This window comes from Conger conger, chromosome 3 (genome assembly GCF_963514075.1).
Source record: "Conger conger chromosome 3, fConCon1.1, whole genome shotgun sequence".
NCBI classification, from domain to species: domain Eukaryota; kingdom Metazoa; phylum Chordata; class Actinopteri; order Anguilliformes; family Congridae; genus Conger; species Conger conger.
This window is the reverse complement of record NC_083762.1, coordinates 37,349,745-37,377,256: the sequence shown is the minus strand read 5'-3', so window position 1 is coordinate 37,377,256 and position 27,512 is coordinate 37,349,745. Positions and strand designations below refer to the sequence as shown.

General features: G+C 39.7%; 1 protein-coding gene across 1 annotated transcript; it reads left to right on the top strand.

The window, feature by feature from the left end:
• The first annotated feature begins 147 nt into the window (after positions 1-147).
• Positions 148-22,983, top strand: LOC133124530 (neurexophilin-2-like). Its single transcript, XM_061235812.1, has 3 exons — positions 148-228; positions 546-702; positions 19,271-22,983. The coding sequence occupies exons 2-3, from the start codon at positions 658-660 to the stop codon at positions 20,012-20,014; spliced, it is 789 nt and encodes a 262-aa protein (XP_061091796.1). The 5' UTR covers positions 148-228; positions 546-657; the 3' UTR covers positions 20,015-22,983.
• The last annotated feature ends 4,529 nt before the right edge of the window (positions 22,984-27,512 follow it).

The following is a 27,512-nucleotide window of genomic DNA, read 5'->3' as shown; positions in this document are numbered from 1 at the left end:
AATTCAATCATTGACACGTGTGTTTGGATTCCTACATTTTTGTTGAAATTCGGGTTAGTTTTCGAGCAATGACGAAGTTCTCTATGCAGTTTATTCAATAAACCGGAGTCTTGCGAACGCCTTTGGGGCATCTTTCAAAAGTTTTTCACTCGCCTACGCAAATGTTTTAAGAAGATTAGCCTATTTCATCGGTCTGGAGAAACTGGATGTCACCCTCGTTATGAAAATGTAAGAAACAAACCTTTGATCCTAGATATAACCTAACTTTTTGCGTGCTTAATTAAGCTGAGGCAGCAAACACAGTGGTGCGGTTTCATGAGTGGTAAGACTAGTCCAAAACAAAAATATGACGGTGCGCCTACTTTTTTAGATTATTTTAAAACATTGAAGGCAGGCAGTCTTCCGTTATACGACACCGATAGGCTACCTTGGGCTATTCATTGAATATTTCGTTGAGTGTCTGTCTACTGTAGTTTATAATTTGTAGGCTACTGTTTTCTGTCTGAGATTTGGTCACTGAATTTCTGCTGTCTTTCTCTGCGCAGTTAATTACAGCAATGGTGTGCGTGCTAGTGCGAACCTACAAACCTGCAAAGTGGATATATAGCTATGGGGATATTCAACTAAAATAAGTTAAATAAAAGAAAGTATCAAAAGATGAGAATCCTGTGCTCGATCCTGCTCCTCCTCTCTCTGCACCCGGTGAGTTAACACTTATCTCATTGTTTTTGTTCGTTTACGGATTTTTGGGCGCACAGCCACTTGACGAAAACATGGGCTAAATAAATAATAAGCCTTAATATCTGGCGTAATAATTAGACTAGTTAGCTACATGCAATGATCACCTTTGGACAAAAACAAGCAGGCTTCAATTTAACATTGCTGAATAGTTGTGTGCAACCCCTTAAACTCATTAAATCTCATTTACAGGCTAATTCGGCTCCTTTTTCTATTGCTAACATAATTTTATTCAACGGCCTCTGACCGAACCGGTAGGCTAATTAACGACGGGAACGCAGAGCCTACCAACTGACAGTTTTCCCAGCATTAATATTCATAAGATCACTATGCTGCTCTCACAAACGATGGGAGTTTCACTATTGACGTTAGTAAGTTTTGTTAATGCCATCTCAATGAATCTTGAGACCGATACATTGGCACGAAGGATACATATGGGTAGCTACAGGCATATGCAGCTGTAATGTCATAGTCTATATTTTGGAATAAACCCATTTTACGACCTCTAGACCTACTCTGTTGCAAAATAGTCCCAACTATGTTAATAATATAGATATTAGCCTGCTCGTGAAATACCTTGGTGGATTTGGCTTGAAATCAGTGTAGCCTTTATCTTCGTATAGCCTACACTCTAGTGTGTGATGTAGTCTATGCTTTACATTAATGAAATTAATCAACAATACGTGAAAAACTCTCCATCCTTTTCACTTTGCGTGTTTTAACATCGAAACTAATTTCGAAAAAGTCACCTTGCCATATGAAGAGATGGCGTGTGTGAAAATGTAGCTATATTACTGCATGAGCCAGAGCTTTCTACAAAAATTTCCAGCATTATCCCAGAATTAAAAGAACCTGCTGATGTTTATTATAAGCGCTACTTAAATGGTAATATCCTATTAAACACACACAAAACATTTGATTTTTTTCAGCTGCCTAAATTCCAAATAATAAGTGGTGAAGTAGTTTGCTTATAATAGAACTATCTTATAATATGTAAATGTCCTGCAAGTCTTTCATTCTTTCTTGTGTCTATTTGCAAAAATCTGTTACTTATCCTTTAATTATCCGCTAATTACTTTGTCTAATTATTACACAGATTATTGGCACCTTTGTTGTGTTTAACTTCAGCTGTTTGCTCATTCTCAGATGCTGTACCATTCTACACAGCACCTACGCATGCTATGATTGAGGTCGTTTAACACAGTTCACACTTTTCTGCTCATTTCAGTAAAGGTACAGGTCTGTATTGTTAGAGCTCATCTTCCTCTTCTTAAAATCAGTCTGTTACTTTAGAAGTAGATGATGGGTTATGTTAAATCAAGTGGTAATTATGAGTTTAGTGACCAGTGTAGAGTTAATAAGTTCCACCCACTGTAGTTGTCTCATCACTAAACATACATAGATAGAGCATCTGTGGTCTATCTTGCACTGTAATGTACATCAGTACCTTTCTTGAATCTGTATTACTCCCCAGAGAGAGATTGGATTCGCTTGATAGTCAACTGCTTTGTGGAAGTTAAAATAGTTTTGTGTGATGAAAACAAATAAAAGAATGTACAATGAGCAAACGATAAACAACAAACTTGATTTTAGCACAACTTATAGGTTGCATATTGTATCTATGACACTGACTTAGGGGTGTGCCTTCTACGCAAAATGCTTATCGGTGAGTGGGGCCAGTTTTTAATCAGTTGAAGGTTAAAATACTCATTTTTGAGGTAAAGTCAATGAATGGCATTTTTGAATAGCACAACACATCTATGATCTTATGACTGTTAGCTATGATTTACACAAGTAAACATCGTGAAAATAAAATGTATGATGCTGAAATTGAATTTTTATTCTTTATTCAAAAAGACAGTGAGGTAGTGTTTAAGCAATAGTTACAGTTTCAGGACATCAATGAAAGCAGCAGTGGCAGCAGCTAGTTAGGATTTCTTTGTGGGCTTTTCCTCATCTTAAGACACAGGCATGCGCACAAACACATATCACCTACGCACACACATACACACAACCACAGCACTATTAGACAGATATTTTACAGACAATACTTTGGATTTTATTTGGTTAAATTACTTTGGTTATCTAGACAGGCTACACCATTTGTGATACATTTAAAACATTTGTATAAATCAAGTCAGAACCATGAACCAATGTAGATGGTCAGAGAATCACAGTCAACAAATCAACTAACCATAGTTAGCTTAGGCCTATAGGCTACTCATGTGTCAGTATTAGGGAAGGCACAACACTGAATATATTGCTCGGTGTTTTTATGCCTAATTCATTTAATGCATTTTAGTCCAATTTTGAATAATGCATACTCTGCTTCACTATCAAGCCTATGTTTTTGTTGTATTCTTAAAGGCACATTGCTCTATTGCTTTTGTTTTACATAATGTTTTTATTTTTGCTATCATTTTGATTAACCAATTAAAAAAAAGAATTAAATCCAAAGTTGGCCAAAGGAATTAATTGGATTCGGAAAATATCCAACTATAAAGATGGATGACATGCAAAAATGCAAAACATGAGGGAAACGTACACTCAGTGAGCATTTCATGAGGTTTTTATTAGACCTACTTTTTTTACTTAAAAATTAAGTCTTCTGCTATGGCAGCTTATCTACTTAAGAGGTTTGACGCATTGTGTGTTCAGAGATGCTCTTCAGCATACCACTCTTGTAATGCATGGTTATTTGCTTCCTGTCAGCTTTGACCAGTCTGGCCCTTCTCCACTGACCTCTCTCATTTACAACACACTTCTGTCTGCAGAACTGCTGCTCACTGGATGCTTTTTTTCCTCCGCACAATTCTCTGCAATCTCCAGAGACTGTAATGCGTGAAAATCCCAGGAGGTTTGCCGTTTCTGACTCAAACAACCATTCCACAGTCACTTAGATCACATTTCTTCCCCATTCTAGTATCAGGTCTGAAAAACAGCTGAACCTCTTGACCACGTCTGCATGCTTTTATGCATTTAGTTGCTGCCACATGATTGGCTGATCAAATGTTTGCATTAACAAGCTGGTGTACAGGTCCACCTAATAAAGTGGCCACTGAGTGTATATGTCTGGTGCCCAGACACGCTTATGCTATTCTTACTGTATGCTTCATTTGTCAGAAGGAGCCCTGGGGCTCAAAGGGCTGATGCGTGGTAGATGCTTTTAGAGCACTATTCCTACGGCACCCATCATATTGGGGAGTAGTCTAACCTAGCGATTTTGTCAGACTAGCCCTGAAACTCTGGGACCCCCACCGACCCCTAGCGTCCCTGCATGCCCTCAGTTTCCCTGGGACCTGAGTTCCCCTGGCCTCCCCATGGGATGCCTGCAGCTCCAGTTGCGCCTTATCCGTCTGTTTTGGGAATAGTTTTTTTTTTTTTTTTTACCGCGGCACTGATTCTGCACCCTGCTTATTACACTAAAAACAACGCGCCAGAAATAGCTCACAGCGACCGAAGAGGTCTGATCCCGGACACGAGAAACCTCTCCTTTTGCGCCATGCGCTCCACAAAACATCTTGAGAGTGACACAAGAACACAGAGCCACACTTTGATTTTGTATAATAAACAAGCTACACTGGGAATTATGTATTTTAATCTTTCAAAATCCTCTTGAGCTCTGCTGTCTGATTGCTTTTTTATGCAGCTTTTTATTCTCACAATGGGCATAGTATAATGTCTAATATTACTCAAGACGTATGATTAAAATAAGGGTTAGCTGTGGCTAAATACACATTCTGTTACACACACACACACACACACACACACAAAAGCACATGCACATACAGGCACACACACGTCCACATGCACGTACAGATACACTCGCATGCACGTGCACACACACCCAGACAGTCACACACACGCGATGCATACACACAAATGTGCACATACACACGGCCATGCACACACACAAACAGGCATGCACAAAAACACAGACACGCACACATATACTTGAGTGTGCACACACACACATACTTGCACGTGACCACACATACGTACACATGCACATGCACACACACACACACACAGACACACACACACTAAAATAAAAAATGTCTTTTCTCAAATTTTCACAAATGGTCTTATGTTGTTGGATTGTATTTCTTATTTTACAGGACTGCATTTTATTTGTGGTAATTAATCAAAGTACATATTATTGTCACATGCATTAGTGGCATTTAGCTATTTGATTGATTCCTGTTCAGATTGAATTTCACTTTGATTACGTACACAACACAATTTGCATGACTGATTTCTTCCTTCGACAAAAACATTACCTTTGAGCAATATGCGAACGTCATCTCGCAGCAGCGGAGATAACAATCGCTATGCAGTTCATGGGCTCTAAGATATCCCCTGTATTACAGAAACCGGAGCTATTTGCATTAACAAGGCCCATTTCTTCCAGTGTCTGAGCTAATATGCCGTGACACAGATGGGGCGACGTTTTGTGTATAAACGCTGCAGTTGAGAGTTTAAGGCCGCGGTTGAGCGGAGAAACAGATTGGAGGTGGCGAGTCACTGTGAAGAGGATAGCCTGCTGCAGAAGAAGGGTGATCGTACCATAGACATGACACAGAAAACACAGCTCAGCCCTTAATGTGCACAGGCTAACTCCACCGCTCCAGCTGAATCCCACTCGCAAAGAAATGTGCGCTAAGGAAAATTACACGTGCAGCTTTGATGTCATTGAAATATTGTTACCTACTACGGAAACGCAGTGTTGAGGAAAATAATATGTTCATATAATGTGTTCCCAAGATGTCCCATGGATATGGGAGTTAACCTGAGGAAATCCACAAAGCTCTCATTCATTCCCAGAGACATTACATGCCGCTCCGCTTTAACACAGCTAAACCTAAATGTTGAATAATACACTGGTAAATCCCTAATTACTAGCATTATTAGCATTGCATTGCTTGATACAAATGCCTTTGTTTATATCTAAAAATTATTTACTTGAAAGGGAGCCAATTCACATGCTGACTATAAAAAGGCAAGACAATAGCTAGAGTGCTGAGCAATCTTCTCTATAAATGTTTCTCTGGGGCCTGCTTTTCCTGTCCCTTCCCTAACTGTTCAATTACTTCTTACTTAAATATTTATTTATATAGCGCATATTTAAAGGCGAACGAGCGTCGGGAAGTCTGGGCTAATAAAACGTACAGCAGAAGGATTAGGAGCCGGGCCTTAATCTCGCGCCTCTGATGATACAGCGCGGGCCGATTGATTACTTTTTCCAGGGAAGCTTATGTCAAAAAACATAATCCGTTTTTGGATTGTGGCTGTCTTGTAAGGTTTTCTGCCGCGGCATTTTATCACGGCGGTGAATTATAGTGCTGCGGCACTGTGATAAGACCCCTCGCGCTCCCTCCACAGCCGCGTTCCTCCGGACAATAACAACCCTTCAGCCGGAGCCTTCACGTCAACCCCGTGGCCAGATTTAGTCTGTGAGAGAAGGGAATTTACATGGGCTTCAAATATGCACCGTAACCCAGAGAGGGGGGGGGGGGGGGGGGCTGGGGGGTGGTGGAGCTGGTCGATACATTTTAGCCATGTAACTGGCAGCCCACCTATTCCACTGAGAATGATTACATGTCGATTTGAGATAGTTTTGTTTGTAGACACGCAAACCATTTCGGAGGCTTGCTAGCAATTGAGGTAGATATCTATCTGCCCTCATACTGTATCGCCATCCATTGAAGGAATCGTGTCCTTAATCCTTGGCAAAGAATATTCTCATGAGATTTCCAGTGAGGAGTGCATCATAAAGTATGTTTAGTCTGCATTGTCCCATAAGCATTATATCTACTCAAGAAATAATCCTGCTTTTTCTGTAATCGCAGAATTTATGTATGTATTTTGTATGTGACCAATGAATGTACAAAAAATTTAGAAACAAAACTCCAAAAATACAGAGAATCAGTTTAATTGCCTTAAAGTTTCAGATCGACCACCCTATGTCAAGCTTGAATGAACTTATGGTATCACAACCTGGAGAGAGTTGTTTTTTTATGGTACAGTAAGCTTTCTGATACTTAAACAGGGACCTTAACTCGATATTGTTAGTAATATCTCCATTTATAACTGTACATTAGTAATAATGCATGTATTCCAAATACGTATGTAGGTATTCTAAGTAAATTGCAACACAAACATTTTAAATTCTTAAGGTTATTTCTGTGTGTTTATTGTATCCATCTCCTTTATGCACTGCCGTGAAAAAGTATTTCCTGATTTACTCTGTTATTGCATATTTGTCATACTGAAAGCTTTCAGATTTTTAGACCAAATGTAACATTAGACAAAGGGAACCTGAGAACAATTGAAACACAATTTATAAATGACTATTTCATTTCAAACACCCAAATTACCCCCTTAAACTACCTGGTTTCTTCATCGCTGTGGAGGAATTTTATACAGAAATGATTTAATTTGGACAAAGGTATTCAAGCATTCCACAGCATCAGTCATGTCTGGACTTTGACTAGGTCAGTCCAAAACTTTTCAGCCCTTCAGATGTGGAGTTGCCTTTGTGTTTTTGATAATTGTCTTGCTGCATAACCAAATTACACTTCAGCTTCAGTTTACAGACAGACAACCAAACATTTTCTGGTCCAGAATTCATAGTCATTTCAATAATGGCAAGTTGCTCCAGAATCAGCACAGATTCACACTACCAACACAATGCTTGACTGTTGGTATGATGTTAATTTGTTTTATACATTTTTTGTTAACATCTGGTTGTTTGAATTTCACTTCTATCCTAGAATAACTGTCATGTGTGTTAATTGTTGTTGCATTTTGCCGTGACTAATTAGGTGACATACCTTGTAAAAAAACTTTTAAACTTTAAAAAGGCATGTTTTTAGTATTGCTTATAATTTTATGCGTTAGAAGCAAAATAACTTTAAATAATAAATAATAAAATTCCCCTTCAAACTAGTGCTGTTGTCAGAATTTAAGGTTATAATACTCTTGAAATTTTTTTGTGGTGTATTGCTTGTGTTAATCAATTAATGTATTCATTATGAAATGTGTATTTTGCTTGCTAGAGACATTTTCACATTACCAGGGTGAACAGACTAAGACTCATTCAACTTCATGGCCTGAAAACCAGAAAGCATCTTATCCCCCTCCTCTGTGTTATCAGGACAATGTCTCTTTAAACTGACATGTAAGAAAAGGGAAACTGATAAAGGTAGCACGTAGTGTATTCTGTATTCGGGCATTTACTCAACTCTGACTCATTTGAGTAACCTCGTCGCAACGGTGTCACATATTTTTTACGCATGGATTTTGTGACAGAGTGTTAGTTGCCTCAATCAGTCACAAAGGTTAAATTGGTCAATAAAACCACACCGTCCGGCAGACAAATGCGATTCAAATGCAGTTTATATCCAAGATCCTGAACTCTCCCCGACTTACCAAGGTCAGAATCTTGGGGAGAGGGCCGGCATAAACGTAGCAGCCAATTTATATCAATCGGCCGACTGCAGGCGAGTCCCCTCCCTGATTGGGTCTCAGCCACTGCGGTTATGGATGTGGTGCAGGAACAAGCGTGGTGCACTCAATCACCACCTGCAGGCCAGCGCTCTGGCGGATAGCGTTGTCATTAGCAACACTATCTACCACACGAGATGAATGCTGGTGTTCAGCGTGCTTGTATCACAGCTTTCACTCGCGCACGTTTGGACCAAATTTCTTGACGTAAGGCAAGACAAGACTGAGGCATTTGCGGTTATAAGCACTACAGCGTGATTATACACACTATGCAGACTATTCAAATATGTCTGCGCTTTAATTTAGGTTCTAATTTAAAATGGTTGCTGAAAATAACACACTTTTTTCTTTTTTTTCTATTCAATGGCCTGCAAAATCATTATTACAACATTGGCCATAATATGCTAATTGAAGTCTAGTGTGATACTCTTCCTGCAACACTGGCAATCTCTTTTTAATGGGGTTTTCTCCTCATCAGCATTAAACCTGCTTCCGAAAACATTTGCGTTCGTGTAACCCCCGTTGTTTCTATTTCGCTCGGAACGCATACATAATCCATCGCTCGCAGTGCTCTGACAGCTCATCAAGGAAGCGGGTAACTCACCAGCGCTTCAGCCTCCACTCCCCGAGTAAGGTAATAGTTTACTCTGTAATTACGGCCTTGCGTCAGGAAAGGGCAATCACTCCTCATGTTAGTGCATTATAAAGCAATCCGGTTCATTAATTAAATCTGAATTACTTTCATCCACAAGACATAACTTGGCAAGCAGAGAATAAGAAATATAAATCTCTTCTGATTATTCCTTCTCTCTTCATTTTTTATCACCCCCCCCAACCAAGGGCTTTCTTTTAGGTTGTCATTTTCATTCCTACGAGGTACTGTCACACATTCTGTCTTTGCATATTTCTTGCAAAGTATATCTTCAATATCGAGTGAAAAAATGGAAGTAGGGTTCTTCTCTTTTTTTCCTTTTGGAGTGAGCCGTCCAAAGCTTTATATAAAAACAGTCACTTTGTAAACTTCTCAGAGAGCATACGTATTTGCTCTGTCAAATCAGACAGATCCTTCTGTGCTCTCTGTAGAAGAATACATAAAGGAGGATACACTTCACACACGATGGATGATCCAGCCTGTGCATATTTTATTTTTCATTAATCATAAAACCTTCTAATTAACTCAGGACATTACAATTGCTGGAAAGTAAATCAATTTTGATCTCTCCTTTAGTTGAACAGAATAAAGCAGGATTTGCTCAAACAGGTCGTATACACTCACCAAGCATTTTATTAGGTATTTATTAGACTTCTACTGCTGCAGCCTATCCACTTAGAGTTATGATCTGTTGTGTGTTTGAAGATGCTCTCCTACATACCACTGTTGTAATGTGTGGTTATTTGCATTACTGTCACCTTCTTGTCAGCTTTGACCAGTCTGGCCATTCTCCTCTGACGTCTCTCATTAACAAGACATTTCTGTCGGCAGAACTGCTGCTCACTGGATGTTTTTTGGTTTTGTTTCACCATTCTTTGCAAACTACAGAGCCTAGTGCTCTAGAGACTAGTTGAATGGATGAACAAGAAGTATCAATTATACAGCACCTTGGATAAAGGCGTTATTTAAATCCAGCCATTTACTATTTAACCATTTAATGTGTGAAAATCCTAGGAGATCAGCAGTTTCTGAGATACTGAAACCACCCTGTCTGCCACCAACAATCATTCCACGGTTAAAGTCACTTAGATCTAATTTTTTCCCCATTCTGATGGTCGACGTGAACATTAACTGAAGCTCCTGACCCATATCTACATGATTGTATGCATTGCATTGCTGCCACACAATTCACATGAATAAGTAGGTGTAATAAAGTAAAAATGTTCCTAATAAAGTGCTTGGTGTGTGTATGTTTAGGTGTTATAGACATTTGTTTAAAGAGCAGATATCTGTTACTGATATTTGCTAAAAAGCCTGATTGTGGTATTGATTATATGACATAAAACATAGACCTTTTCATGACTTAGAAGGTATGGTTTAATTTGTAGACTGCATAATATTTAAACGTGTACAAATAGATGTGCGCCATTTTACAGAAGTCATGCAAATTGCTGTCCCTCTCTGATGATAGTAAAAATGACAAATAAAATCTTTCAATGCTATATAATTCATTAGATAATTTCACGCTTTAATATAACCCTAAAAATGGAAGTAATAATAGGTAAATTTGTAAAAAAATAAAAATGTATACGGTGCTTCTTGTTTGGAGGTAGCTGTCCCCACTATCAACTGGAGCATAGTAATAGTCTGTAATAATAAAAAAATAATAGCTAAGTGAGGCATCTTCGCGTTACAGAATGAAATTAAATGTTTCTAAATATCACAAAATTTACTTTTTACTGACTACCCTTCACTTCACCGGAACTGCATCAATTCTCTTGGATACACTGTGTTTTTATCATACAAGTGGTCTATTGCTTACTATGTTACTTTATATTAATTAATAAAATACAAAACATTCTCTGTCTCATCTCATCAGAAGACCAAATTTATATTCATCAATCTTGGGTGCAGAAGACTTTTGCATAGTACTGTATTGCTTTCTTGAAATGTTAGCTCCTGCCTTCATCACTGATTCATCATCACCTTCCTCACACGTCTTCATCACTGCTCCCACATCATCTTCATCACTGCTCCCACATCATCTTCCTCACACACCTTCATCACTGCTCCCACATCATCTTCATCACTGCTCCCACATCAGCTTCCTCACACACCTTCATCACTGCTCCCACATCATCTTCATCACTGCTCCCACATCATCTTCATCACTGCTCCCACATCATCTTCTTCACTGCTCCCACATCATCTTCATCAGTGACCTTCATCACTGCTCCCACATCATCTTCATCACACACCTTCATCACTGCTCCCACATCATCTTCCTCACACACCTTCATCAATGACCTTCATCACTGCTCCCACATCATCTTCATCACTGCTCCCACATCATCTTCCTCACACACCTTCATCAGTGACCTTCATCACTGCTCCCACATCATCTTCCTCACACACCTTCATCAATGACCTTCATCACTGCTCCCAAATCATCTTCCTCACACACCTTCATCAGTGACCTTCATCACTGCTCCCACCTCATCTTCATCACTGCTCCCACATCATCTTCATCAGTGGCCTTCATTACTGTTCCCATCTCATCTTCATCACTGCTCCCACATCATCTTCATCAGTGGCCTTCATTACTGTTCCCACCTCATCTTCATCACTGCTCCCACATCATCTTCATCACTGCTCCCACATCATCTTCATCAGTGACCTTCATCACTGCTCCCACATCATCTTCATCACACACCTTCCTCACTGCTCCCACATCATCTTCATCAGTGACCTTCATCACTGCTCCCACATCATCTTCATCACACACCTTCCTCACTGCTCCCACATCATCTTCATCACACACCTTCATCACTGCTCCCACATCATCTTCATCACTGCTCCCACATCATCTTCCTCACACACCTTCATCAGTGACCTTCATCACTGCTCCCACATCATCTTCCTCACACACCTTCATCAGTGACCTTCATCACTGCTCCCACATCATCTTCATCAGTGCCCTTCATCACTGCTCCCACATCATCTTCCTCACACATCTTCATTGGTGCCCTTCATCACTACTCCCACATCATCTTCCTCACACATCTTCATTAGTGCCCTTCATCACTGCTCCCACATCATCTTCATCACTGCTCCCACATCACAGCCACAGAAGTTGATATAATCTGGATGAAATTTTAAATATTATGTTCGTTATCAAAGCCATTTCCTCTTTGAATATGGGCAACTTATATTGTGTAGATAATTCAGATACATCTTGACATTGATTTGTCATAAGTTAGAGGTAATATTTCATACCAAGTCATTTAGAATTGAAAGTTGTTCATGGTGTTGGGGAGTGACTGGATCATGAATGTAGGACAGCCATGCTAATACTGTAGTACAGCCATGCTAATACTGTAGGCCAGCCATGCTAACACTGTAGTATAGCCATGCTAATACTGTAGGACAGCTATGCTAACACTGTAGGCCAGCCATTCTAACACTGTAGGCCAGCCATGCTAATACTGTAGTACAGCCATGCTAACACTGTAGGACAGCCATGCTAATACTGTAGGACAGCCATGCTAACACTGTAGGACAGCCATGCTAATACTGTAGGACAGCCATGCTAACACTGTTGGCCAGCCATGCTAATACTGTAGTACAGCCATGCTAATACTGTAGGCCAGCCATGCTAATACTGTAGGCCAGCCATGCTAATACTGTAGTACAGCCATGCTAATACTGTAGGCCAGCCATGCTAACACTGTAGGCCAGCCATGCTAATACTGTAGTACAGCCATGCTAATACTGTAGTCCAGCCATGCTAATACTGTAGTCCAGCCATGCTAATACTGTAGTACAGCCATGCTAATACTGTAGGCCAGCCATGCTAATACTGTAGTACAGCCATGCTAATACTGTAGGCCAGCCATGCTAATACTGTAGGACATCCATGCTAACACTGTAGTACAGCCATGCTAACACTGTAGTACAGCCATGCTAACACTGTAGGCCAGCCATGCTATTACTGTAGTACAGCCATGCTGCAGACCAAAGTGGAGCAGTGTGTCTCTGTGAAACTCCACCGAGTGCCTGGTTTGTCTTTCTAGCTCTCCCCTGAAGACTCTCAGGTTCCAGCCGTCAAAGCCGCAGTAATATCTTCAGAAAGACCCTTGGAAGGCTGTGCTCCAGCCTCCAGGCGCTCTGGGCACCCCTGAGACCCGGTATTTGTGGGAGTCATTAAAAAACTGAACACCCTTTAAGATTGGCGTCTGAGAGGAGAAGGTTGAGAGCAGGCTTCATCTGAATGAAGCAGTTTGCTGCGCTGGATCTAAAAACAGGAGACAGCTGGCCTGCCGGAAACCCAGCCCACTGCGGGCGCTCTTCAGTAATGACAGTGAAAGGATGCGTGTTGGTCTGCTCTGTTTTACTGCCAGCGTTTTACTGTGAACTCTGCGAGAAAAAAAGGAAGAAACTTAATGAAGTGGCAGACAGAGGAAATTAACACGGGAAATAAATTGCGTCGTAAAATGGAAGCCAATTAATTTTGTTACAAGTAGAAAAACAGTCCAGCGAAACACTGCTGAATAATTAATCTTTCTCCTGTTCATTCTGAGGAACTTCTGAAGCTTCGCTATGCTAAAGTCCAACATCACATTTTACCTCAGGGTCTAGTCAACGAAAGGATTTGTATGATATCATATGATATTATGAGCAGCAATAGGGGATTCTACAATAAAGACCAGAAAAGGGAGCTTCAAAGAAACTTAACCGCAATTGAACAAATCCTTCTAATAGCGAAGATGTAGAAATAACAGTATGGTCGAATGGCCTGCTAATTATACATTCAACATAACTGGTGTTATTACTCTGAGTAAGTCTGGTCTTACTGAGAGCAAGCTTTTGAGCATTTGCTGATACCAGTGCAATGTGGAGTACAGCGGTACGAGACATCCCGGAAAATATTTCTGCATCACAAGATGTCGCGTAGTCCGTGCAGAGCTGACTTACCGCCAGTATGAAGGCAGGAAGCAGACATATAAGGGAAGACGTTTTTTTCCGACATCCCTACAGGAAGGTGCCCCGGGAGCAGGAGACCCATCTTCCTGCTGCAGGACTCTTCCCTCACCCGCTCCGCTCCGGAGCGTTTTAACAGCGTCGTCACAGCTGATCCAACAGCCAGATGCCTCTGACTTCTTAATAACTTTCTAGAGGCTAGTCCTGGTCACCGTGGCAATTACCTTTACGTCAAGCTGTAAAAGATATGTCTACCCAAGGGATAAGCAGTCAGCCAGCTCCATAATACTCATTACAGACTAATGTCAAAGCCTGTCCTTTTTTCCCTCTATTGTGCGGCTCCTGTTCTGGCACCAGAATTGCCACTCCTGAGCCGCTCTGGGATTCAGGAGACTGACTCACGTGAAAACAAATCCCGGATTCGGTGGGGGATCACCTTCGTTTAGTATTGAATTTCAAGGGGAGACGTATTGCGCTCGGGGTGTCGTGGGTTTGACTCTCTGTTCGTTTAAGAGCTCAAAGTGAAGGCAATGATGGCTCATACGTGGACTCAATCTAAATGCTCACCTGGATTTACACAAAGACCATTGATGGCAATGTTATATTCAGCCATCTGGAATGTAGCATCACACAGTTGTTATAGTATTTCATTTTGTCAGGATGTCAAATGCATGGATATTAGTCGGGCAAATTAATGGCGTATCCATATTTAATTATATATATATATGGTATTTATATTTTATGTTTTTAGATTCATGATTATTGTCTGCATTTAAGAGCCTGTTTTAATGTAATTGTAAATGCTGTCATTTTGCAGAGCAATTTTTTATAAACACAAAGGCACTTTAATGCGACGTAAACATAATTGAGATTAGGATAATGTCAGAGAAAATCATGTTTTTCTCCATTGTGCATGCTTCCATGATTGACATTTCTTTTTTTTCTGACCCTCACTGCACACTACAGTTTTCTCATTCTCCTCTTGATTTATACTGTCCTCTCACCAAGCACTTTATTAGGAACATTTTTACTTTATTACACCTACTTATTCATGCGATTCTCAACCATCAGAATTGGAAAAAAATGTGATCGAAGTAACTTTGACCGTGGAATGATTGCTGGTGGCAGACAGGGTGGTTTGATTATCTCATAAACTGCTGATCTTCTGGGATTTTCAGCACACTAGTCTCTAGAGTTTGCAAAGAATCGTGCAAAAAAAAAAGAAAAGAAAAAAAAAATCCAGTGAGCAGCAGTTCTGCAGACAGAAATGCCTTGTTAATGAGAGACATCAGAGGAGAATGGCCAGACTGGTCAAAGCTGACAGGAAGGTGACAGTAACGCAAATAACCACACATTACAACAGTGGTATACAGAAGAGTATCTCTGAACACACAACACATCATAACTCTAAGTGGATAGGATAAAGCAGTAGAAGTAAAAAAAAAAACAAGTCTAATAAATAATTATAAATAATAATAACCTAATAAAGTGCTCACTGAGTGTATATTCTATTCACAAGAAGAATATAGAGTTTCTATTCATTATTCTGTAGTTACAGGGTGATAGGAATATGCACAGGAATTCTGGAGAGCAATACCTAGTGTTACCAGTTCCTGACATTATTTGCCTTATCCATGTTTCCCCAAGAAAATATTTCTGGGAAGGTTGGCGCTGATGAATGCTGCTGTCGGTTGTAAACTGCATTCTCTGCCTGACCTCATCAAAGGTAGCACAGTACATCTGCACAGGAATGATTGAGTTAATCAGACGCCATTGTTTCCTCTCAGTGATCACTGGTGCTTCGTCAGCCACACATGGACACATACACGGCTTATCTGTAGCTATATGCACTCGGGTAAGAGACCCTCACTTTAGACTCATTTCCAACTCGCTGTGGACCACTTAGTGGAATAACATTCTGGTCGCTCTGCTGAGTCTCCTGGTCGTCACTTCAGGAAACAGCTTTTTAACTAGTGTTACCTTGTGCTTACACAAAAATTGGTTTTAATCACAGCAGTGACAAAAAATACAATGAAAAAACAACAACAATGCAAACAGCATTGCTACTTCAGTTACACATTGTGCAGGTGCTAACCCCTAAATTTGCTTTCTGGGCGTGGCCTGAACCTCTTTTGATTGTGTTTCCTGCATATTTAGCAGAATGTCCCCTCAAAACAACACTGAACACTTAACATTAGGCAAATTAACTGAACAGAGTAACTCCCGACAGACCGAGAACAAATTGATTGATTAGATTATTGTGTGATTGAACTGACAGCAAAGGTAATGAAAGTGACAAACTGATATTTTCGTGATATTTTCAAAAGGACACTTTCCGAGTGAATTTTTTATACAGCCTCTCCTCATGTTTGGGATCATTGAGCAAGGCTGGATCCCAGCTGAGTGATGTTTATCTGGTCTGCTCGCAACGTTAGTTACGGTTTACGTGTTATCTATTGAATTTTAGGAGCTCAGGTTTTCCGAATAAAATGACTCATTTGTCATTTTGACAGCTGAAAAAGTGAATCATGACCAATAACATGATCAGCCAGAAAATGGCTGGCTGGAGTTTACTGAGAACTCAGACGTGGCAGTTTTCTCCCTGAAGTCACTGCAACACGGCACGCTGTTCTGGGACCGTTTATTAAAGAGGCAGGATGTTGAGGAGAAACTGCTTTAGGTCCAAAAATTGTCAAACATAATGCCACCCCCCCTCCACCCATGAAGCAATGGCAGGAGAAATACTACCAATGAAATCTGCAGTCGTGCAACAATTCATCTGTCTCCCATTCACACTGAAAAGGCCATTTTCAATTTATCAGATTATTTTTTTTATTGTGTGTAGACAGTGATTTTTATGTAATCTCAACTGCCTCATAATGGCCATTAATCTACTACTTCATATAGGGGCCACGGGTAGCTACTGGTGTTATATTTCAGTTAAGAGGAAGAAAAGATGCATAACCTCTGTGAGATAAAGTGCCCTATCGTGTTTTATATGATGCTGGTGTCTTAATTAAGCACAGCGCAGTGATGTATGTGTGAAGCATGCAATCTGGTGGAGATACATTGATTCTACATTAAGCGCAGGGAACTTTCAAATTGCCTAGCCATTATGCTCTGTTTGCTTCATTTATTTTTGTGTGCCCAGTGTGAATTTTCTGTTGTGCAGCGCGTCAGCAGAGTGAATTATTAACTCATTGCTAAATGTTAGCCGTGGTAGCCTGCACATTCTACCTTCATGTACATTCTGTGGGAAACAAATGAACAATTACATACGTGTGAAAGTATTCAAACTCACCAGTGCTGAAACTATCAAATAATTTTGAAATTAACACTGGTGGAGAGATCTAGTTTGTCGGCTGTGTACACATATGCTGCAATTAGGCTTCGAGCAAAAAGGATAATTAGGTTGAGAAAAAAACGGTTCTCTCCGAGGTTTCCAACAGACTTTCTCAAAGCTTCCATCGCTGTACTGTAGTTGCACCCCAACCCCCCCACCCCCTCCTCAAGCCAGGCCTCAAGGAAGCAGCTGTCTCTAATTACAAATAAAATACCAGCTAAGATAATAGCCATGAAATATTAAGACTTTTATCTGAAGCTGAACAGGAATCATTCCTGAAGTGAAAGGGTTAGGAAAAGCTCATGAATGTCCGTGAGGACTATACCGTGTGGGACACATGCCCACACAGATGGGTTCAGATGGTCGTTCTTCATCTCGGAGACCAGAAGGTCCCATTAAGAGCATGCAGATTAACAATATCTGCTGTTGTGTGCTAAAATGATTGTGACATATGCTCTTGTTTTTGGCTAAAAAAACAGCTTCACTGAGCATCTGTGAGGAGCGGGGGCTTCTTTGTTTCCGTAAATTATATTATAATAATATACATGTTTTTACAAATGGACTTCTGGTTGGAGTTTGACTTTAATTATAGTCTCGTGTGGAAAGGCACACAATGCTTTTGACAATACTTCAACGCTTTCAGATGGATGTGTGAGTACAGGTTACAAGGTTATGCTGACATGGTACATTAGTTCTCTCTATAATGGGTAATACAGTTTTTTCATGTTGTTGTATCTTATGGGATTGTTCTCTCATTCCTGTTTAGTACACATATTTCCCTGAAGAATCATCTCTTTATTCCTCTGACCCTTTTTTATTTTACATTAATCCAGCAGTAACAGCTGCTGGACAGACCAATTACACACTAAGAAGTGCGTTACCTTTTTCATGTCTTGCCCCATATTTCCTCCCGATTCAGAATTCCAGAATAATCGTACTCATCAGTGCAGTCCCCTCTTTCAATTTGGGAGAGCTCAGAAAAGCAAGAGCTTTTCTCTAAATCACATGACATCAGCTGCTTGATTTCATGCCGCAGTCTACCAGTTAAACTTGCCCAATGAATATGTTTATATGCACATGGTATTCTGGGTGATACCCCTTATCTTGTACAGTGTATGGTCACATTTCAAATAAGCTGTTTTCATGCACCATGAAATATGATGGTTGTTGATATTTTTGTTTGCATGGTCTGAGTATACATGAAATTTCCTGCTAACTGTTGTGTGGGAGATAAGCTTTTGCTTAATATTGGGTTGTTTTTTGCTTTTGTAAAACTTCTTATTGTGAATTCCTATCATTATCTTTCACAGTGGGTCGCTCGAAAAATTCAAGCTTTTGGGTTTTACCATGACAACAAGCTGGCAAGTTAATTATGACCCAAAATTCTGTGAAAAAGAAAAAAATTTTGGGGTAGGAGTAAAGCATACATGACTCAATGTTTCATTTTGGATAATAGAATAATATCATATTTTATACAGTACCACTTTCTTATATCTATGGTTATAGGCTTATTCTGGTCTTCATTATCAGAATAAGATTGAAGTTTACATGACTGAAGTCATAGATGGAGTATGTGACTATTCAGTTTAACACTGGAATATTTAGTTGTATGTAAAGGTAGTCATTGAGTTGAATGAGGACACTTCATCGTGCCGACAGACCGCAGTTGACCAGACGGAGCTGATGATAGGTGATTAGATGTCCCTGGGTGACAGCACAGCCAATTACACACTGCCTTACAGGGCTGCCCTCTGTATTTAGCACTGGTGCTGTCCATATAAAGCCATGGTGCCCATCCACACAAAAAAACAGTGTGACCCAGTAGATGTCACTTACCTATTTATTGAATGCTTGGTATGGCAATCTTTTCTAGGATTTTATATGCTCAATCTGTTCCATTTTTATGTTGTCCAATGTGTTCCGCATCTTGAAAAATTGATCACAAATAAACCTACCCTTGTTATTTACAGCTACCTGCTCTAAATTTGGTTAAGTATAGATTTTAAAGCAATTAAACTGAAATAATATTCCACTCTCCATTTCTTTTGAAGGCTACTTGCACCAAAGTGCAGATTCCAGCGGTCGAAGTCCTGGAATGGGGGGAGACGAATAATGAAGAGAGCCTCTTGCAGACAGCGAGCCCTCGGATTGTAAACCCTCTCCGTCTCTTTGCCAGGGGACCTACCGGGCAGAAGCAGAACACCAGCGCCATGACGTACATACAACACATGGAAAACTTCTGGGACTGGCTCTCCAATCAGGCTGATGTTCGGGAGAGACACGCCAGAACTAAACGGAGGCCCATAGTGAAGACTGGAAAGTTCAAAAAGATGTTCGGTTGGGGCGATTTCCACTCAAACATCAAGACCGTAGAACTGAACCTCCTCATAACCGGCAAAATTGTAGACCACGGGAACGGCACTTTCAGCGTTTACTTCCGTCACAACTCGACCGGTAAGGGGAACGTCTCCGTCAGCCTGGTGCCTCCCTCCAAGGTGGTGGAGTTTGAGATCAGTCAGCAGTCCACACTGGAGACCAAGGACTCCAAAGCTTTCAACTGTCGCATCGAATACGAGAAGACGGACCGGGCCAAGAAGACGGCCTTGTGCAGCTTCGATCCCACCAACATGTGTTACAAGGAGCAGACACAGAGTCATGTCTCTTGGCTTTGCTCAAAGCCCTTCAAAGTTATATGCATCTACATCGCCTTCTACAGCGTTGACTACAAGCTGGTGCAGAAGGTTTGCCCTGACTATAATTATCATAGTGACACTCCCTACATCTCCACTGGCTGACCATGCAAACTTGTCTGTTCTTGGGTTATGTGATGACCTCTGCGACCTTGTGTGACCCCCTCCTCTGACCCGTTCACATCACCCACATTGTGCGTTCTCTGTATTTTGTGTGGAATTATACCTTTTCCAGAGGCTGGCTGCAAGGTTAAGCCACAGGCCTGTAATTACTTGTGAATTTAAGCTTTTGTGTCAGTAAACCTGTGAGTCAATATTAACACCTACCATTAGACCTTGTTCTGCTGTTCTAATTCATGAAGTAAATGAAACTGAAATATGCTGAGAATAGTGCACTGTTGAGGTTGCCGGAAAATAGATCAATTTCTTACAGTTTACTGATACAGATTTGACGGATATAGGTGAAAGCATACATGTTTGGAAAGCCATTGAGTGAGTAGAAACCCTTCAGATATTATTATTCTTATATATTGTTTGATTCAAAATGATTTCATTTGTATCCCTAGAATGCATCCTCCCCATGACTAGGGATTTTTACTAGTAATGATATGACCTAAAAACATCTATATTGCCAATTTGATTATTTGCTTTATTGCCAGTCAAATTTAGCCATTTAGAAATTTGGAGCAAGCTGAGCACACATAGTTTACTTCTAAGTAGTTAATGATCTGTTGACCTAAATTATAACAGACTATTTCTTCTGCATAAGAGTGTGGGCCACTATTTTAGACAACAAGGCAGAGCAGAGGACAGATGTCATCCAGGATTTGATGGATGTATTTTTCAGTGCGCGTATTCCACTTGAAAAAAATAAAAGACAATCCTAAATGAGATGCATTTAAATGGAAATGTTAAGAAATGGTGCTGATATTCCAAAAAGGAAACAACTTGATCAGAAGTGCAGGCTGCTATTTGCCAAAAAAGGTCATAAACAATTATATTTTTCACATTTGTTTTGTTCTGCTAGGAAAATCAGTTACATCCCATTTAAAACATTATAATTACCAGCACGGTGCACCTTGATGCTGTAAGGTGCGGACAGTATCGAACAATATTTAGTTTGATGTTCAGCAATACCTAGACTATCAGCATCAAACAATTTTGAAGTGTCGCTGCATGATATTCTAATTGAGGGCGACAGAGCAAGCTTCAGGCTCCAGTGTAAAATTAGACAGCGCTGCTTCTGGGTTCTAGGATAGCTCATACTTCTGAACTGGTTTATTTCACATGATGGCACATGAAGACGACCCTGCATGGGCTCTCAGACGTTCTGGAACAGAGGCAAAAGCATACTTGTCTGTTCCAACCAGACAAGTTTACACTACGCACAGTCAGAGGAGACTTAGACAACTCAACATGATAAACACAAACGATGAACCTTGCAGTTTTCTGTTTTTTCATCTGTTGTAGTCTTTTAAGAAGCGTATACCTTAACCATGTTTTGTTATTATGATTATTCTTAACTATTTTTGTGCAGGTAAAGTAATTGCATTTTATATAGGCTATAATTACCAATGTTTTGAGAAAAAAAGGTCACTGCCCAGCACTATAAAAATGTCTGTGGTTAAATGTATTGTGCAGTATATGGCAGTGTGGGAACAGTGGTGTCAAATCATAATCCGTACTTAATTAGTGGCAGTTGATGTAGATTTCTGGGGATGGGATACAGCTCTTTTGACCTCTTATTGAGGGATGACTGAATTGAGGTCTAAGAATAGATAGTGGTGTCCCTAGTAATGAGATGTCTGGTTCTACAGCACCACAATTCATGCTTTTGATACATTTATTTATTTTATAAAAATTGAAACACACAAGTAACCATAATTACAGTAAATTAGTTATTCTCCTCAATGTAGACACAAATATTGAAGTTCTTGACATTCTATTCCATTCCAAGTTGTTGAGTTGAGAAGATTCATGGATGTATGTATCATTTTTTTCAGTCTGTCCATCTGCTTATGCCACCTTTTCACAAGGGAAAATATTGAAATAATATCACAGAATTTAGTCACCACTATGTAAATATTCCAAGTTAGAAATTTCAAGCCATTTCTCAGCACACTTTTGGTTGTATAAGCCTGTTTTGTGGTGTAGTGAGCTAAAAACTGTTTGGATCTACCCGCAAGACAGCATTCACTTAAAAAAAAGATGAGCCCTGAGAGGAATTGATTGTTAAAAAACAGGTTTCATTTTAAATGATGAGGGACAAGCTCTTAAGCCAGACACAGCACAGGTGGACATAATGAAGCTGGCAACCGCGTAACAGAACTTGGTCATGCTTGCATCACAGCTTGACATTTCTTCACTTTAATTAACAGTAATTATAGCATGAAATTTCATTTACATATCACGACTCAGCAGACCAATAGCCTACAGTAAAACCGACTTTGTCAGCCTCATGTGGAAGCACAAAAAATAACATGCTTTGTTTCTCCATCCATTATGGAGACTGTGGACCAAACATAGCTAGGAACAAAATTCCCACTGCCAGAACCATACTAATCCCAAGAGTTATAAAAATGTTTGGCTTCATGAGCAAATCACAATTTTTCAACCCTGTGATGCATTTCAAACCTGTAAATGTGCAACAAGAAATTGTATTACTGAATTATTGTTTAATCTGTGTACATGTTTTTTTTCTGTTCCTTGGTGCAATGCAATATGTTCTGTGTGAATCCACATTTACAAAATGTTACTGTGTCACATTAGTTTTGCAATTTAATTTAATCTTTCAGTATTATTCAGATGAATGCTGTTGAATATTGTTCGTGATATCACGTAGTTTCAAAAGTCAATTGAAAACTAGTTTTTTTTTAATATATCAGTAAATAGTAAATCATGAGTTTTACAAATAGAGAATCTGGCTTGTTATAAGGTATGGTTTACTTTTATGTGGAATAGAAATAAAGAGTACATGTTTAGGCTATGCATAGACTATGTAGCTATAATATAATCTGTTATTGTTCATTTTTAAAGGTTTATTTTGTAAAAATTAAATTTGTTTTGAAAATGGATATGGCTCATTTTCTCATGAAGCATCATTAAGCTCTGATACTGCATATGTAATGGATCTTCTTTAGCAGACTGTTGGGAGGCTGTACAGTAATTGTCACAGTACCTTGATCGCACATAAGTACTATGGCCTGATAATTAATTCTAAGTACATGGTCCTTATACCACTTCTAATTTATAAAATGTATAAGGTACACAATGATATTATGTTCTAAAACTAATAAACCAATGATTCCAGAATTTAGTGTTGCCATGTCCTTAGTACAGAGAATTACTGTCCAGCCAGTCGGCATGTATGGGAGCTGAGTTTTACAAAACACTGGTCTCGCTCTCCTTCATTACTGGCAAAAGGCATCTCTAGCCTACAATCATAGCATATCATAGCTTGTGTTCCTACTGTGTGCAACTGAATATCTATGAATATATTTCCTGTTCAAATTTGGATGTTCAAGGAGAAGAGCATATATAGCTGAGGTTCAAATTCAGGAACTGACAAGTCAAGATGCAAACTGATTTAACTTGTCTTCTCATTTTTACGCTAGCTTAATGATCCAGAAAAGGCATTTCTTTTAATGACTTTATGCCAGTCAGAGTAACAATTTGTATCTGTACAAAAATATCTCTGTGCCACCTGAGGTGTGAATTGTCTGCCACAACATAAAATCGCTACCTCCCCTCTCCTGTGCACGCACACACGCCTCAATCCTAGCTGTTTCATGTTAAATTTCATTTTAAAACTTTTTAATAAAAAGTGCTTTGCTTTGGAATCACAGCATAGCAGCAGGACAAATAAATATTTCAGCAAAAAGGCCATTATCAGTGTCATTGGAGATATCCTGACTGCCAAAATGGTTGTTTCTCCCATTCCATGCTGTGAAAATGAAAGGGAAAACACTTATGCTGCGTCAGATGCCAGCGGTGTGCACGTCAAACTGGATATGTAATGTATTTCAATGAGACAGCGACAGAAAGTGTTTAATGCTGCACACAGCAACCTCAGACAGAACTCTCGGTCAATAGGTCAATTTCCCCGGCTTTTACTGTCATCCGTAGCGGAGGGACAAACCAGATGTTGTTTTTTTAGAAACAACATGAAATGGACATGCGCTTTTGTTGTCCCATCCTGTCTATTTACCAGTGAAGGTAACGTTAAATTAATGAGACGAGTCCTGCCCTTCCCCATTCATGCTTGTATAGTACCAAACGCCTTTTCAAAATAACATAACTACCCACTAAATTACTAGAGTAACATTTACATGTTTACTGCCTTGTTCTGTATTTTATACAGCTGCAGCCATCACCTGTTCTGTATTAATGCACAGTAGCCTATAGCTAATGTTTTTTACCATCAACATGCGAACATTGTGTGCATTATAGTCAAGTTTTAGTGCAAAGCAGCACAGCACCGAAACTGCCTTGGTCAAAGTGATAAATGACCTAGTGTTTTCTGCTGATGCTGAGAAAGTGTCCATTTTAATTTTGCTAGATTTATCTGCAGCATTTGACACAGTATGCCATGACATTTCACTACATAGCTTGGAGAAGTGGATCGGTATCACTGGCACATCTCTCCATTAGTTCCAGACAGTCCTATCTTTCAGTGAGGGAGCGGTTTGTTTCACTGGGTCATACAGGGTGTCCGACAGGGCTCAGCCTTTGGCCCATTGCTTTTCACCATTTACATGCTTCCTTTTGGTCAGATTCTTTGTCGTTTGGTCTTAATTTCCACTGTTCCACGGTCTACGATACCCAAATCAATGTCCATACCAATTCCTCATGAAACCTTCTGCCCCCTAATGTTACAGAAATCAAAATCTGGAAGAACCAACAACTTCCTAAAGGTCAATGGCTATATATCAGAGGTCTTGCTAATGGGTCCCAAGGCCTGAAGGGCACTACAATTAAATCTAGCCCCTAGACCCTACCCTCCTAGTCCTGCATTAGAAATATCACAAAGTTTGGCTTTTTCCACCTCAAAAATCAGGCTCAGACCTACTCACCAATCCTGTTGTAGAAACTCTTTACTATTGTAATTCCATTCTGTTTGGCCTTGCATCCACTTCACTTGATTGGCTATAGTACATTCAGAATTTTGCTGCACAGGTATTTCCCCATACCAGACAAAGGGAACTCATCTGCTATCCTTCATAGACTTCACTGGCTCCAGGTCCATGACTTTCAAATGACTTACTCACCTATACAGCAAGCCAATTAGCACCCATCTACTGCATCCTTAAATTCCCTCATATTTAATCTATTTAGTTTGCTCTGCCCTCCTTGCTGTTCCTCTTACTATGAGGAACCATGCACTCAATGCCCCCCCACACTCAGAAATTCAGAGTTGCTGACCATGTTTAAATCTAGACTAAAATCTCACCTATTTGCATTGGCTTTGAGGCTGACTTTTGGACTTTTTGATGTTGTGAATCTATGTGAAATAAATGTATGTACATTAAATCTCTGGTCCAGATTTATGATTGGTCTTTAAGCATAGTGAGGAATGTCCCTGTGTGTCAAACAATATAAAAAATACAGTGAGCACCATAATTAATTGGACAGTAACACATTTATTTGTTATTTCGGTTCTGTGCTCTAGCACTTTAAGTTTGACTGGCTGTGTCAATCACCAGATCTGAATACAACTGAACATGTATTTTACATGCTGAAGAGGACACTGAAGCCAAAACTAAAGATGGCAATCCCAAAATGCAATCCCAAACATTTCTTTCTTTCAAGGATAACTGCTATATAAGAATAAAGACATAGCTGATGCCTTAAATGGCTACTTTGTTCAGTTTTACCAGGGAGGAGGTTATTAATAGGCCGGAAGGCATACTCAATACCAAGAATGTCTTAGTCAATATTGAGATAGGGAATAAATAAATACTAGATAAATTGCATAAACTAAAGACAAATAAGGCAGCAGGCCCCGATGGCAAATTCCCAAGGGTTAAGTGAGATAATTTATTAAATCACTGGCAAGTATTTTCAAACAGTCTTTAGAAGCAAGAAAAATACCGGATGACTGGAAACAAGGTAATATACCAATAAAAAAGAAAGGTAAACATACTGATCTAGGGAACAGGCCTGTCAGTCTAACAGGCATCATATGTTAAACACTGGAATCTATCATTAGATACAGACTGGAATTATTTTTTGAAGATAATATTCTAAGGGATAGTCAGCATGCTTTTCGTAAGGGTAAGTTATGCCTGACAAACCTTTTGGCATTCTTTGAAGAAGCTACCAAGTGTTTTGATGTTAGCAGGGCTTATGATATTGTATATTTAGATTTTGAAAAAAGCATTTGATAAGATACCACATGATGAATTCATTATCAAAATGAGGACTGCAGGAATTTCAGGAGTCATTTCAGAGTGGGTTCTGAACTGGCTATGGGATAGAACCCAAAGTGTAGTAGTAGGAGGGAACATAGCAAACAGTTTGGAATCTACTAAAGTAATGCAGGAAGATTTAAACAGAATTCAAAAGCAGGTGGAAACCTGGCAAATGAGATTCAATACAACCGAATGTAAAGTTCTTAGTGTGGGAAATAAAAATATAAGGCAGGATTACTTTATGGGTGATACAAAATTTTAAACTGTGTGACTTGAAAAAGACTTGGGGCTAATAGTTGACCAAAGCCTTTCAGGTTCTAGTTAATGTGCGGTAGCAATAAAAAAAGGCCAACAGGATGCTAGGATACATAGCCAAGAGTATTGAGTAGAAGTATAAAGAAATTATACTCACATTATACAATACTCTTCTTGGACCGCACTTGGAGTACTGTGTGCAGTTCTGGGGACCGCACTATACAAAGATAAAGAGGCGCTGGAAAAGGTTCAGAGAAGAGCAACCAGATTGATTCCATGTATAAAAGGTTATGATGATAGACTTAAGATGCTTATTCTCTTTTATGCTTAGTAAAGATACTTAGGGGGGATTTGATTGAGGCTTTTAAATTCATTAAAAGTATTAACAAAGTGAAGTACAGGTGATTCTTCAGGGTGAGTTCGGTTAGCAGAATGAGAGGGCACAAATGGAAATTGGCAAAGGAGAAATTCCGCACAGATATTAGGAAGTATTTTTGCACACAGCAAGTGGTTACTGTGTGGAATAGCTTGCCAGGACATGTAGAGGAGGCAGAAACATTGGGGGTTTTCACGACCAGGCTTGAAGGTACTAGATACTATTGAGCTTTTAGGCAAACTAAGCAGTCGGAACACTTAGGGGTAGGAAAAGGCAAGCATTGGTGGGCTGAATGGCCTGTTCATCACATTTAGTTATCTGCAGTACAGGCCTGGCAGAGCATCACCAGGGAAGATACCCAGCGTCTGATGACGTCAATGAGTTGCAGACTTCAAGCAGTCACCGCATGCAAAGGTTATGCAACCAAATATTAAAAATGATTACCTTATTCGACATTATGTAAAACTGTCAAATATTTCTTGATGTCTAAAAATGGGGGCGACTGTACAAAAGGTTCTATAACATCGAAATGGTTCATCCGATATGGATGAAAATACCCCCA

Coding starts and splice junctions, on each gene's coding strand:
- LOC133124530 (XM_061235812.1), top strand. CDS start 658: ATGAGAATCCTGTGCTCGATCCTGCTCCTCCTCTCTCTGCACCCG. Junction 703..19,270: donor TCCTCCTCTCTCTGCACCCG/GTGAGTTAACAC, acceptor TTTCTTTTGAAG/GCTACTTGCACCAAAGTGCA.